Here is a 13,839-nt window from a genome sequence, read left to right on the forward strand (position 1 = left end):
ACTAGCTTCTAGACTCGTTCGTGAGTGCCAAATTTCATCCCATTTGGACAAATATTAGACGTTTGGTTCACAATAAAAGTAAATCGGACGAAGTTATATATGGGAGCTATATCCAAATCTGAAACGATCACCACAAAATTTAGCAAATGTATTTCTGAGCTTCATTTGATATATTTCCCCAAATATTATTGTTACAGAGTGCATATTACGGCTGCGGAGGACAAAAATAACAAATCGGATGAACAATATATATGGAGCTATAGCTATATCTGAACCGATTTCGATCAATTTTGGCATACTTATTTTCAAGCCTAATTTGGTTGTATGTGCAAAATTCCATACTATTCGGACTAATATTACACGTTTTGTGCACAATAAAAGGCAAATCGGACGAAGATATATATGAGAGCTATATCTAAATTTTGACCGATTATCTCCAATTTCAATAGGGTTTGTCCTTTGGCCAAATAAATGTTGTTTGGAAAATTTCATCTCAATCGGATAATACATGCGACCTGCATTTTGTTCACAAGAATTCATGGATAGACAGACGGACTGACGGACTGACATGCATAAATCAAGTCAGAAAGTGATTCGCATCCTTCTCCATGTTACAAACAAATGCACAAAGACATAATACCCTTACCACTATGTGGTGTAGGGTATAAAAATCCGTTAAAATTCTGATAATGTCTTAAAAATACCGAATGTAGCTATTATATTAGGGTCTATACGACGACATGAACCTGCGTAGGTTATATTTGTCATAAGCCATTACAATATTCAAATGCGAAATTTAAAAAAAAAAACGGTTATAATGTCGATAAAATCAAAATACCGAATATTGGGAGGTACCGTTATATGGGGGCTATACGAAGACGTGAACCTATACAGACAATTTTCTGTCGTAGTATCCATTACGAACTCCAAATATCAATTTTGAAACAATTTTGGTGAAAAATGTCCCTAAAATCATTAAAATACCGAATATCGGGAGGTACCTTTATATGGGGCTTTACCAAGAGGTGGACCTGCACAGACAATTTTCTGTCGTAGGCTGTAGTATCCATTGCGAACTTGAAATACCAAATTTGAAACAATTCCGGTGAATAATGTCGCTAAAATCATCAAAATACCGATTATCGGGAGGTACCGTTATATGGGGGCTATACGAAGACGTGGACCTGCACGGACAATTTTCTGTCTTAGGCTGTAGTATCTATTACGAATTTCAAAAACCAAATTTGAAACAATGCCGGAGAATAAATTCGCCAATATGATCAAAATACCGAGTATCGGGAGGTACCGTTGTATGGGGGCTATACGAAGAGGTGGACCTGCACAGACAATTTTCTGTCATAGGTTGTAGTATCCTTTACGAACTTCAAATACCAAATTTGAAACTATTCCGGTGAATAATGTCGCTAAAATCTTTAAAATACCGAATATCGGGAGGTACCGTTATATGGGAGCTATACCAAAAACGTGGACCTACATGGCCAATTTTCAATACCAAAAGTCCTGCAGACATTACATACTTTTGAGCAAAATTTTGTCAATCTATTTCAATTTGTTCGGAAGTTAGAGTGATTTCCACAGACGAATGGACGGACGGAGTTAAATCGCTCAAAATCTGTTGTGAAACTGGGATACTTCGGCTCACTCCTTCTGGTACCTCCCTCACAAAGAGTCAACATTTTTAATATCCATGAAGCTCATAAAACGTGAAATTAATATCCGATTTCCTTCAAACTTTGGAAAATTTCAAAATATTTATCAGGAAAATATGTGGTGTGAAGATGAAATACATTGGACTACTCTTTTTGGTACCTCCCCCACAACAGGTCAAATTTTTGAATAATTTTATCTCTCATGAAATGCGAAATAAGCATCAGATTCTCTACAAATTTGCCACATACCGATATTTAATTTTTTTTTAATTTATGATGACCGGATATAACAGATCTGGTATTTCTTCTAACACAATATCAGCTGTGAAGATGGAATATATCCTTCTGATATTTCCACCCACTACGGGTCAACATTTTGAACAATTATAACTCTCACAACATGCAAAACAAATCAAAAAACTTTTTAAACTTTGTTTATCGCAACACTTTTTTCAACCAGAGATCTGATGTGAATTATGAATTTATCGGTCCACTTTTTCTGGTATCTTTCCCTCTGTCGGTCACAATTTTGAAGAATTATGACCCTTATATATGCGAAAAAGTTGTCGATTTTTTCAAACATGTTGTAACTCAATATTTTTATCAATTAGAGGATATGCCGGGTCAAATATTTATGGTAACTCCCCACAAAAGTTAAGCATTTTCAGATATCTCTTGTAAAGTATAGGAAGTATTCGATATGGTCCAGTATCAGATGCGAAATGGACAATATTGGCCCACTCCTTCGGTACATCCGCTAAAAAGGCCCAACATTTTGAATTATTATAACGCATACAAAAATATATTTCAAATTATTTACTATTATTACTTATATATTACTTTAAATATCCTCCACCATTTCGAACGAATTTGGAAATATTCAAAAAAAAAAAAAAAAATGATACTTTACACCACTATCCATATGTAGTAGAGCTTCCGTAACCAAAGAATTTATTTGAAGTAGATCATACCACCTATGAACATTTGGCTTTGGAGCAGTTATAGTTTTCTATAGAGTGCTATCACTTCGAGAAGGATTATATGCACAAAACGCAAACGTTCGTCCTGAAATTCACTCCATTTGGGCCATTATTTGCACAATAAACCTGAAATTTATCAGAGGTATTTTAGAGCGGTATCTGAGGTCCGGTACCAAATATTATTCTTCTGGAGTGCATATTACGCATGTGAGGGACTTAAAACCCCAAATTGGATGAAACATAGATATTGAAGCTATAGCTATATCTGAACCGATTTTCTCCAAATTTGAGTCACTTGCTTCTAGACTGAATTTCGACTTATATTAGCCATTTGGTGTACAATTGACCCGAAATCGGTTGAAAATATATGGAAGCCAATTCTAAATCTGATCCGATTATCCCCAATTCCAATAGGGTGCGTCCTTGGGTCAGACAAATATTGTTTGCAAAATTTCATCTCAATCCGGAGATTGTTTTAAATTTCGAATTTGAAGCTCCTATGACAGAGAATTGTCTATGCAGGTCCAGGTATTTGTATTGCCCCCTTCCTATATTCGGTATTTAGAGGATTATAACTACATTATTCTTCAGAATTGTTTAAAATGTCATAATAAATGTTTGTATTAAGTACTACAACCTACGACAGAAAATTGTCTATCCAGGTCCACGTCTTCATATAGCCACCTGACACCTCCCGATATGTGGTTTTTGTATGATTTTTGATACATTATTCACAGGAATTGTTTCAAATTTGGTATTTGAATTTTGAAATGAATACTATAGCCTCTGACAGAAAATTGTCTGTGCAGGTCCACGTTTTCGTATAGCCCCCCATATAACAGTACCTCCGGATATTCGGTTCTTTGTTGATTTTAGCGAAATTATTCACCGGAATTCTTTCAAATTTGGTATTTGAATTTTGAAATGAATACTATAGCCTCTGACACAAAATTGTCTGTGCAGGTCCACGTCTTCGTATAACCTCCATATAACGGTACCTCCGGATATTCGATATTTTGTTGATTTTAGCGACACTATTCACCGGAATTGTTTCAAATTTGGTATTTGAAGTTCGTAATGAATACTACAGCCTAAGACAGAAAATTGTCTGTGCAGGTCCACGTCTTCATATAGCCCCCATATAACGGTACCCCCCGATATTCGATATTGTGAGGATTTTTGCGATATTTTTCACCGGAATTGTTTCAGATTTGGTATTTGAAGTTCGAAATAAATACTACAGCCTATGACAGAAAATTGTCTGTGCAGGTCCACGTCTTCGTATAGCCCTTATATAACGGTACCCCCCGATATTCGGTATATTGATGATTTTTGCGACAATATTCCTCGGAATTCTTTCAAATTTGGTTTTTGAAGTTCGTAATGGATACTACAGCCAAAGACAGAAAATTGTCTGTGCAGATCCAGGTCTTCCCAATAAAACGGCTATATTCGGTATTTTTAAAATTTAAACAGAATTTTATAAGGATTTTATTTTTTGAAATTTTGAAAATTCGTTCCAAATAGTGGAGGGTATTCAAAGTTCGGCCTGGCCGAACTTACTGTTTTTTAACTTGTTTTTGGTTCATTTTAGTAATTTTTGTACCATTTTTGGACTGACTGACACTAGTGCAAAATTCTCATCCCACTATGCGTCGGTACTTGGCAAAATTTTGTATATTTTTATTTTATGTTTAAATATTGTTCCTGATGATATCTTCCATCGAAATATTTTAGTAAACTTACATTTAAAATACTTTGAAATAAAGGTCGAATAAAATAAATAAAAATTAAAAAGTTAAATTATATTAGAACAATCGGCTACATTGTCAAATATATAATAATTTTCACCGCCAATCTCAACCTAGCTAGCAAATTCAAAGATTTTTCCAAAAAAAAAATCATAATCATGGCATACCACAAAACCATAACAAAGTTTACTGACCACAGAGCGTGGCCAATGGTGCCATTCATTGTCAATGACACTGAGCCGCTGGCATTATTATTGTCTTCGATGTAAGGCCATTGAAGGCTTGCCATTTGTTTTCAATTACATGAAATGAATAAATAATAAGTAGCATAAAAATATTCTGCATTGTTTTGTATTATTTTCTGTTGCTTTTTGTTATTTATTTGCAACAATGCTATACTTCCCCCCATCCGTTTTCACTCCTTTGATATTTATTACCACGGTAATGTAGCAGCATTCAATTCACACACAAAATCTATAGACAATAAGACCAGTTAAGAACCGAGAATAGTCCTTTTTTTTGGTTTATTATTTCTAAATATGTAAGCCCTCCAACTCGTCCTCCCCCACCCTTTCTGCAAAGAAAAAACAAACTTTGCTCTTAGCTGTTGTGGTCTGATTTCAAGCATAATTTATGAGCTTGATTTTTCGGTTATTATTTGCCAAGCGACTTTGGCTGGCTGGCTGGGTGACTGCTCGGTTGGTTGGGTGTCTAACCCACAACAAAAGAAAGTAACTCATATTTCGCCCGGGCGCCTGGCTTCCATTCGAGATTCGTAGATTCCAGTTTTTCTCTCTTCCATTAGAATTCTGTGAATCCTATGAACAATAAACACCCAAATTAATTGCTACAAATTGTGGCATTAACATTCAACAGGGACAATAGCAGCAGTAGAAGCAACAACAACAACAACGGTTTTGAAGGTTACTTCAAGGGGATGCCTGCCTAGATATATACACACACTTCCCAAATTAAGAGGGAGCTGGCAGGAGGAAGGAAGTGAAATTCAAATGGGTATTAAATGAAATCCCACCGTAATTCCAACGACAACGTTAGAATCGTGGGGACAATTTAATGCCTCGTGTAATTATTTAAACCAAAGTGGGCGGTAACAACTAATCTAACTAAAACAATGATAACAATGGCACAAACGCCTCAAGTGGATGGGAGGAGTGCAGAGAGTATCGTTGAAAGCAAGTGTTGCACAAAATTGTGATTTTTGATACAAACGGCGAAAGTTGGCGGCTTTGGGGTTTGGGGGATTTTTATTTTTAGAAAATAGTAATTCAAAAAATTAAAAAAGAAGTCTGTACTATTTATGGGCAACCAACTTCAGATTGCAGTCATTTCTAAGCCACTTGTCCTACAGCTGCTACAATTATTCCAGTGACAGCTCATTATATTATTTACCAGCGTACAAAAGTGTTTTGGTGAGAATTTTCCAAAAAAAAAAGTTTTTCGTGATGGAATTCAAGCGTTATAGTGTGATTTCTTTATATTTGGCTGGAAATCTACAAGGGCCAAAGGTTAGAGCACTCCAGCATTTAAATGTAAATAAATCTTTTGTGTCTCGTGCCATCGCTCGTTACCGTGATGCTGGTAGCGTAGTCCGACGTCAAGGAAGTGGACGGAAGAAAACAGCAACATCAGCAGAAATGTTTCGAAAAGTAGAAGCGACTTGATCGAAAACCGCGTTGCGGTGGCCGAATAATGGCTCGTGAGATGAACATATCGCAATATTCCATTCGGCAAATATTGAAAAACGGGCTCGGGGTAAAGTCATTGAAATTCCAAAAAGTGCATGAACATACACCGCAACAGAAATAAAATAGACTCAAAAGAGCTAAAGAGTTGCTTCGCTTGGCCGAAAGCGGTGAACTGCCGAATTTGGTTTTCTTTGATGAGAAAACATTCGTTATTCCGCAGTTCGTAAACAAACAAATTGATCGTGATTACTTGCCAAAGAGGATAGCTGAAAATGTGCAACTTCGGCTGGCCACCAGAACTCAAGCGCCGGCTATGGTGATGGCGTGGGCCGCCATAACAGCCGATAGTCGTTCTCCGCTAGTATTTATCGACCGTGACATCAGAATAATTGCCGAATATTCTGGAGGTTGTATTAAAGCCTTGGGCACGCAAACATTTTGACCAAAGACCTTGGACATTCCAACAGGACTCAGCACGCGCCACGCAAGAGTGGTTACAAAATGAGGTTCCTCGCATCATTTCCAGCCCACAATGGTCACCATAATCTCCGGATACCAATCCTTTGGACCATTGTGTCTGGAGTATTTTGGAAAGCAAAGTTGGCACTAAAAAATACCAAAGTGTCCATCACCTCAAGCAAGCGCTTCGCCGGGAATGGGCCAAAATACCGCAGAGCAACATTCGGGTAGCGTGTGACGGTTTAATTGACCGTTTGAAGGCCATAATTCGTGCCAAACTTATTCTAAAATTTGATGCTATTTCCGACATTTTTTGCTTTTTATACCCTACACCACAAGGTGGTCAGGGTATTATCTCTTTGTGCATTTGTTTGTAACAGGCAAAAGGAAACAAGATAGATCCATAGTTCCTTTTGATGATCTGAATAGAATCAAAATCTAAGTGGATTTATGCATGTCCGTCCGTCCGTCTGTCCATGTATTTTTGTAAACAAAGTACAGGTCTCATTTAGTTCCCCATCCAGATGAAATTTTGCACAGATCATTTGTTTGGCCCAAGGACGAACCCTATTGAAATTGGAGATAATCGGTTAAAATTTAGATATAGCCCCCGTATATATCTTCGTCCGATTTGCCTTTTATTGTGCACCAAACGTGTAATATCAGCCCGAATGGTATGGAATTTTGCACATACAACCAAATTAGGCCTGAAAATAAGTATGCCAAATTTGATCAAAATCGGTTCAGATATAGCTATAGCTCCCATATATAATGTTCATCCGATTTGTTATTTTTGTCCTCCGCAGCGGTAATATGCACTCTGTAACAACAATATTTGGGGAAATATATAAAATACAGCTCAGAAATAAATTTGCTAAATTTTATCGAGATCGGTTCAGATTTGGATATAGCTCCCATATATAACTTCGTCCGATTTTCCTTTTATTGTGCACCAAACGTCTAATATTTGTCTAAATGGGATGGAATTCGGCACTTACGACCGAATTGAGTCTAGAAGCTAGTATGCCAAATTTGTTGAAGATCGGTTCAGATACAACTATAGCTCCCATATATATTGTTCATCCGATTTGTTATATTTGTTACCCACCACCGTAATATGCACTCCGTAACAACGATATTCAGGAAAATATATCAAATACAGCTCAGAAATAAATTTGCTAAATTTTATCGAGATCGGTTCAGATTTGGATATAGCTCCCATATATAACTTCGTCCGATTTTCCTTTTATTGTGCACCAAACGTCTAATATTTGTCTAAATGGGATGGAATTCGGCACTTACGACCGAATTGAGTCTAGAAGCTAGTATGCCAAATTTGTTGAAGATCGGTTCAGATACAACTATAGCTCCCATATATATTGTTCATCCGATTTGTTATATTTGTTACCCACAACCGTAATATGCACTCCGTAACAAAGATATTCAGGGAAATATATTAAATACAGCTCAGAAATAAATTTGCTAAATTTTATCGAGATCGGTTCAGATTTGGATATAGCTCCCATATATATCTTTATCCGATTTCAAATTAATTGTGCACCAAATGGGCAACACAATGGGCAAAGATACAAATGCTTCGGCATATTTAGTCCTGTGAACTTTAAATTATAATCGTAGCGTGTATGATTGAATTCTCCCATAAAAACTTTTAATTGTTATGTGGAGCTCTACTAAATTAACAAAGTGGTGTAGGGTATCATAAAGTCGGCCCCGCCCGACTTTAAGACTTTCTTTACTGGTTTTTCAATAAAATGTAAAAATTATGGCGTTTGACTTTGTTGCAACTTTTTTATCTCACATTTTGGAAATGTGTACTATAACTGTCCGAAAAGTACTAAATAGTACTATATTTGGTATTGGGTGAAGGAATAGAACTGAAACTTGATATAAATGTCTCTGGTGATTTCGATTATTATGATATGGAACGTTTTGGAGGTGTTTTTGGAGATGTGTACTATAATTGTACGAAAAGTATTAAATTCGGTATTGGGATACGGAAAATCGCAATATTTGATATAAATGTCACTGTTGGTGTCTGTGGTTAATAAAAAACTGGGTTTTTTAATTGTACTAAATTCGGTAATGGGGGAAATTAAAGATCTGAAATCCTGAATTTCTGTATGGATGTCACTGTTGATGTCTATGGCTAACATATGGATGTGGTTTTTCTAAATATTTACTATAATAGTACCAAAAGTACTGAATTGTACTGTATTTGGTATTGAGTGAATGAATGGAGGCGGAATTCCGAGATTTGATATTGTTGTCTCTGTTGATATCTGGTTGTGGGGTTTTCCAAATGCGTACTATGATTGTTCGAAAGTTGCTAAATGGTACTAAATTTGACTCACTGGTGTCTAGGATGGTCTAGGATCCTGAAATTTGATATTAAAGAGCCTGAGTTAACATAAGGAGGCGTTGGAATAGTTTTGTATAGATCAATTAGATGTAAACTACAAAATGAAAGGTTTGGATGACTTTTTGGTGTAAAAGGTAAACATCTTGTGCATTTGGAGTACTGAAAAGGCCTAACACGAACTGTTGGGTCGAATCTAAAATTTTAAGATGGACTTTTCGTTGACGAAGCTACGGGCATGTACGCCATGACTATGACCACTTTAATATCTCGTCTGTAATTGATTTGTAGCAATACCAGGTTAACTTTATGTTATAGACCACCCGTCGTCTAACGACTGCGTCCATCGTCTCCCGATCAAAAATCGAATTTTGGCCACCCCGTACACCCACCTACTACCCATTGGAGATAGAGTGGGCAAACATTCATAATCACAAAATTCAAATTCAAAATCACAAAACTTAAGAATAATATCCTTAAAAAAATCATTTAAAGCATTACTTACTTGTCACGTTTGGTTTTATCATCGGCATGGTCATCCTTCATAAAGGATGGCTGTAAACTGAAACGTCTACGTAAATGGCGGCCTCTCATTTTGTAATATGTTTATGTATCAATGTATGGCGTACTTAAATTTTTAACGAATTCTTCGTTGCTGCTACAATTTTCTCCCGTTTTTCTTGGACAAAATTTTACTCTTCAATCTCGAGATTTAATAATAATACGGTTGATGATGATGGTGGTGACAATCCGCACGGTTAGGAAGAGGGGAAATTTTGTCTTTTGTCTTGCAATAAATTAATCTTGCAATAATCGTGTAAAATCTTTTCTTGACGTGTTGGATTATTCGTTCTCGGTGTCGTTTTTTTTTTCTTCTTTTTTTTAAATTTATTTAGAACATTTTTCTTGTCATTCGCATTGGAGGCAAGAGATGGTTACTTGGCTTTGTTGTGTCGGCAGCACCCTCTCCTGTTGCTCTTGGATGGTGAGTTGAGTTGAGTGAAGCCAAGGTTGTTGGTTGGACTTAATGCACTAGCAGTAGAAGCAGCACCACCACCACCACTACAGCCACAAATGACGTATTATCCTCTGGCGTTTATCTTTCACTTACTTAAATGAAGACATTGACAAAGTTTCCTTTTCTAAGCAATTTAGTGTTTTCTTGGCGGCTCACGGGTTTCTTTGCCGTATTTAATGTCCTGAATTTTGAGCTCTGAAAAAGTGGAAGAAAAAAAAATAAGGAAAATCATTTATCAAAAGTTTGTTTTTGTGTTAGTTTGACAATTTTATAAAAGTTTTTTTTTTTCTCTAACAAAATGTCATTTGTTTTTTTTTAAGAAATTCCGTTTTAATAAATTTTAAAATGTAATTTATCTTGTGAAGTAAATTGAAAGTGTTTTTAGGAAGCATTTAAGACTTTGTAAATATTTTTTAATTCAATAATATTTATTTTAGGTTAATTGATTTTCAGATGATTGTGTCTATGGTCCAAAATCATGAAATTAATCATTAAATATGCAGATGAAATGTAAAAAGGATAATGGAAACACTTTCATAAAGTGAGGAATGAGTACACATCTTATACAGGGTTGCCCATATTCGACGGACCCATGTTTTTTTTTTTTAAATCAAAGAAAAAAATAAAAATTTGGCGGTTGGCAATGTTAATCATTTAATTTGTTCCAAATAGATTTGTTCCCATCAATTTTTGAATATGATATCTCTCAAATGGCCGCCTCTGGCGTTGGTGACGTATTGTGCCCTTTTTGTTGCATTTTCCATCGTTTTTGCCAACATTTCGGCCGAAATAGCGGCTATTTCTTCACGAATGTTGTCCTTGAGCTCTTCTACGGTCCTTGGCTTGTTAACGTAAGCCTTTGACTTCAAATATTCCCACAAGAAGAAGTCAGGCTGCGTCAAATCGGGCGAACGCGGTGGCCAGTCCAAATCACCACTTTTCGACATCAAACGGCCCGGAAACAAATTCTTCAGAAAATCTATTGTTATTCGACTTGTGTGCGGTGGAGCGCCGTCTTGTTGAAACCAGAACTGCCTCATACGCTTTCGACGAATAATTGGAATCACAAAATTGGTCATCATGTCGCGATAACGCTCCTGATTGATGGTAACAGCATGGCCATTTTCATTTTGGAAGAAAAACGGCCCAATGATCGTTTTCGCACTAACCCCGAACCAAACTGTGACTTTTTCATCATGAAGAGGCACTTCTTGAATCTCCTGAGGATTTTCAGTGACTCTTTGGGCCCATTTCAATCGACGAGGCTTGTCCGCAGGCTACATTCTTTGCGTCAATTGAATTTTGTACGGGAACAAATGCAAATCAAAGCGAATAATCCGTTGTAAAGTGGACCGAGCCATGCCCAACTGCTGAGAACAGCGTTTTTGGGATGTTCTTGGGGACCTCTCAACACTGGCTCCTACGGCAGCAATATTCTCGGCCGATCGCCTTGGTCGACTTTTATATGGCCTCTTCGGATTAGAAAGAGCCTTACCAGTCGAAAATTTTTCGTATAAACGCTTAATGGCGTTCTAAGAAGGCGCACTTCTCACATTTTTTAATGTTTTAAAAGCACGTTGAGTGAATTTCAACTATTTCAGAGCGCTCGCGTGGCGTGTATTGGTTCATGGTAAAAATCTGCTTGGACTGACGCTTCAAACGCGGTATGTCATTAAGCGATGTGACATCTCTGTCAAAAGTTATGGCGTTGCCAGATGGGTCCGTCGAATATGGGCAACCCTGTATTGAACTTACGTGCCCATGGAGTATTTATCTTCTCTGTTAAATATGTCGAAAGAAATACTAAATCTTAGGAAAGCCAACATGTTCCCACCGATTTGGTCCAAAAAATTGTATTATGTATTTAAGCTTAGCTTAGATTTGAAAATTACTAATATCGACTGACACGTTTTTGTACCTGTTCCACAGAGAATTAAAACCCGAAATTACAATGTGCAATACAAAAAAATTAAACAAGTAAAAAAGCTGTAAGTTCGGCCGGGCCGAACTTTGAATACCCTCCACCATTTGGTAAAAAGTTGGCAATTTTCAAAAAATAAAATCCGTCAAAAATTCTGTTAAAATCTTAAAAATATGGAATGTTGCCGTATATTAGGGTCTATAAGACGACGTGGACCTGCATAGGCAATTTTTGTCATAAGCTATTACAAATGCGAAACTTGAAAAAAATCTGTTTATAATGTAGCTAAAATCATCAAATACCGTAATATAGGGAGGTACCGTTATATGGGGGCTATAGGAAGACGTGGACCTGCACATACAATTTTCTGTCATAGGCTGTAGTATGCATTACGAATCTCAAATACCAAATTTGAAACAATTCCGGTCAATAAATAATGTCGCTAAAATCATGAAAATACCGAATATCGGGGGTACACTTATATGGGGGCTATACGAAGACGTGGACCCCATTTTCAATACCAAAAGTCCTGCAGACATATACACATTTGGGTAAATTTTTATCAACTTACTTCATTTCGTTTGGAAGCTAGAGTGATTTCCACAGACGGACGGACATTGCACAATCGACGTAGAATTTTATGCTGATCAAGAATATATATACTTTGTGAGGTCTAAAATGTATATTTCGAGGTGTTACAAACGGAATGACAAACTTAATATACCCTCCATACTATAGTGGAGGGTATAAAAAGGGTAATGGAATAACTCTCATAAAGTGGGGTATAGGTATAAATTTTACATTTTAATATTTAGAAAAACAAGTTAAAAAGTATAATTCGGGTTTGCCGACAGATCTGTACCCTTTGCCAATGTTCGCTTATTTAAATATATATTGACTTCTGTAATGGTTATTCAAATTGTTGACCCTCTGTGGAGTGGGTTCTGAAGGAATGCACCACCTATTTCGCATTTTACCTGAATAAATATGACATAAATATAAATATTTATTGCCTTCATTTTATATGAGATATGTGATAATGTGCGTGAGGTACTAGATATAGTCAACCGAAATATTTCATTTCTATACTTCATCTAATACAGATAAAAATATTGTATGGACAAAGTTACAAGAAATTCGAAAAATTTTGACCAATTTTAGCGATGTCCGTCCGTCTGTAGAAATCACTTTTGCTTCCGAATGAATTGAAGTAGATTGATAAAATTTTACTCAAATGTATGTTATATCTGCAGGACTTTTGGTATTGAAAATGAGCCATGAATGTCCACGTTTTGGTATAGCCACCCTATAACGGTACCTCTCGATAGTCGGCATTTTGATCATTTTAGCTACATTGTTACCGATTTTTTTTAAGTTTTGCATTTGAAAATTGACAAATGTTACCTATGCAAGTCCATGTCGTCGTATAGACCCTAGTATAACAGCTACATTCGGCATTTTTAAGATTTTAACAGAATTTTTAACGGATTTTATTGTTTTTGAGAATTACCAAATTCGTTGCAAATGGTGGAAGGTATTCAAAGTTCGGTCTGGCAGAACATACAGCTTTTTTAATTGTTTTTTTTTTTAATCTTATTATTATTATTATATTATTTTCCTCTTAACAGCCAATATTTTATTTTTAATTTCTTGCCGAGCCTCCTTCAAGTGTTCTTTGTAACAGCAAGAAAATAGCCAGCATTTCATTTTAATTTTTATTGAAGCACTGATGCCTGTTTAGCAATCGTTTATCGGGGCCCTCTTATGGCCCCATTTTATTATCCGGGATAATGAAATGTTATTCTAATTGTTATTGCTGCTACTACTGCTTATTATCATTTCTCGGGGAACATTTATAATAAATGGTGTTGTTGTTGTTGTTATTTTCCAAAGTACACAACAACTCATTAAATGAGTTCTATAAATAATGACGTTGTCTTTATGGCATAAAAACATA

General features: G+C 36.2%; 1 protein-coding gene across 1 annotated transcript in view; it reads right to left on the minus strand.

Annotated features, from left to right (window-relative positions):
* Window positions 1–10,153, minus strand: part of LOC131801051 (dexamethasone-induced Ras-related protein 1-like) — a 31,024-nt gene extending 20,871 nt beyond the window's left edge. Inside the window, exon 1 of the mRNA XM_059119015.1 lies at window positions 9,449–10,153. Coding sequence (XP_058974998.1) covers window positions 9,449–9,537 — 89 coding nt within the window. The 5' untranslated portion in view covers window positions 9,538–10,153. The remainder of the gene's footprint in view (window positions 1–9,448) is intronic.
* Window positions 10,154–13,839: the final 3,686 nt, after the last annotated feature.

Source organism: Musca domestica, unplaced genomic scaffold, assembly GCF_030504385.1.
Source record: "Musca domestica strain aabys unplaced genomic scaffold, Musca_domestica.polishedcontigs.V.1.1 14, whole genome shotgun sequence".
In the NCBI taxonomy this organism is placed as follows: Eukaryota; Metazoa; Arthropoda; class Insecta; order Diptera; family Muscidae; genus Musca; species Musca domestica.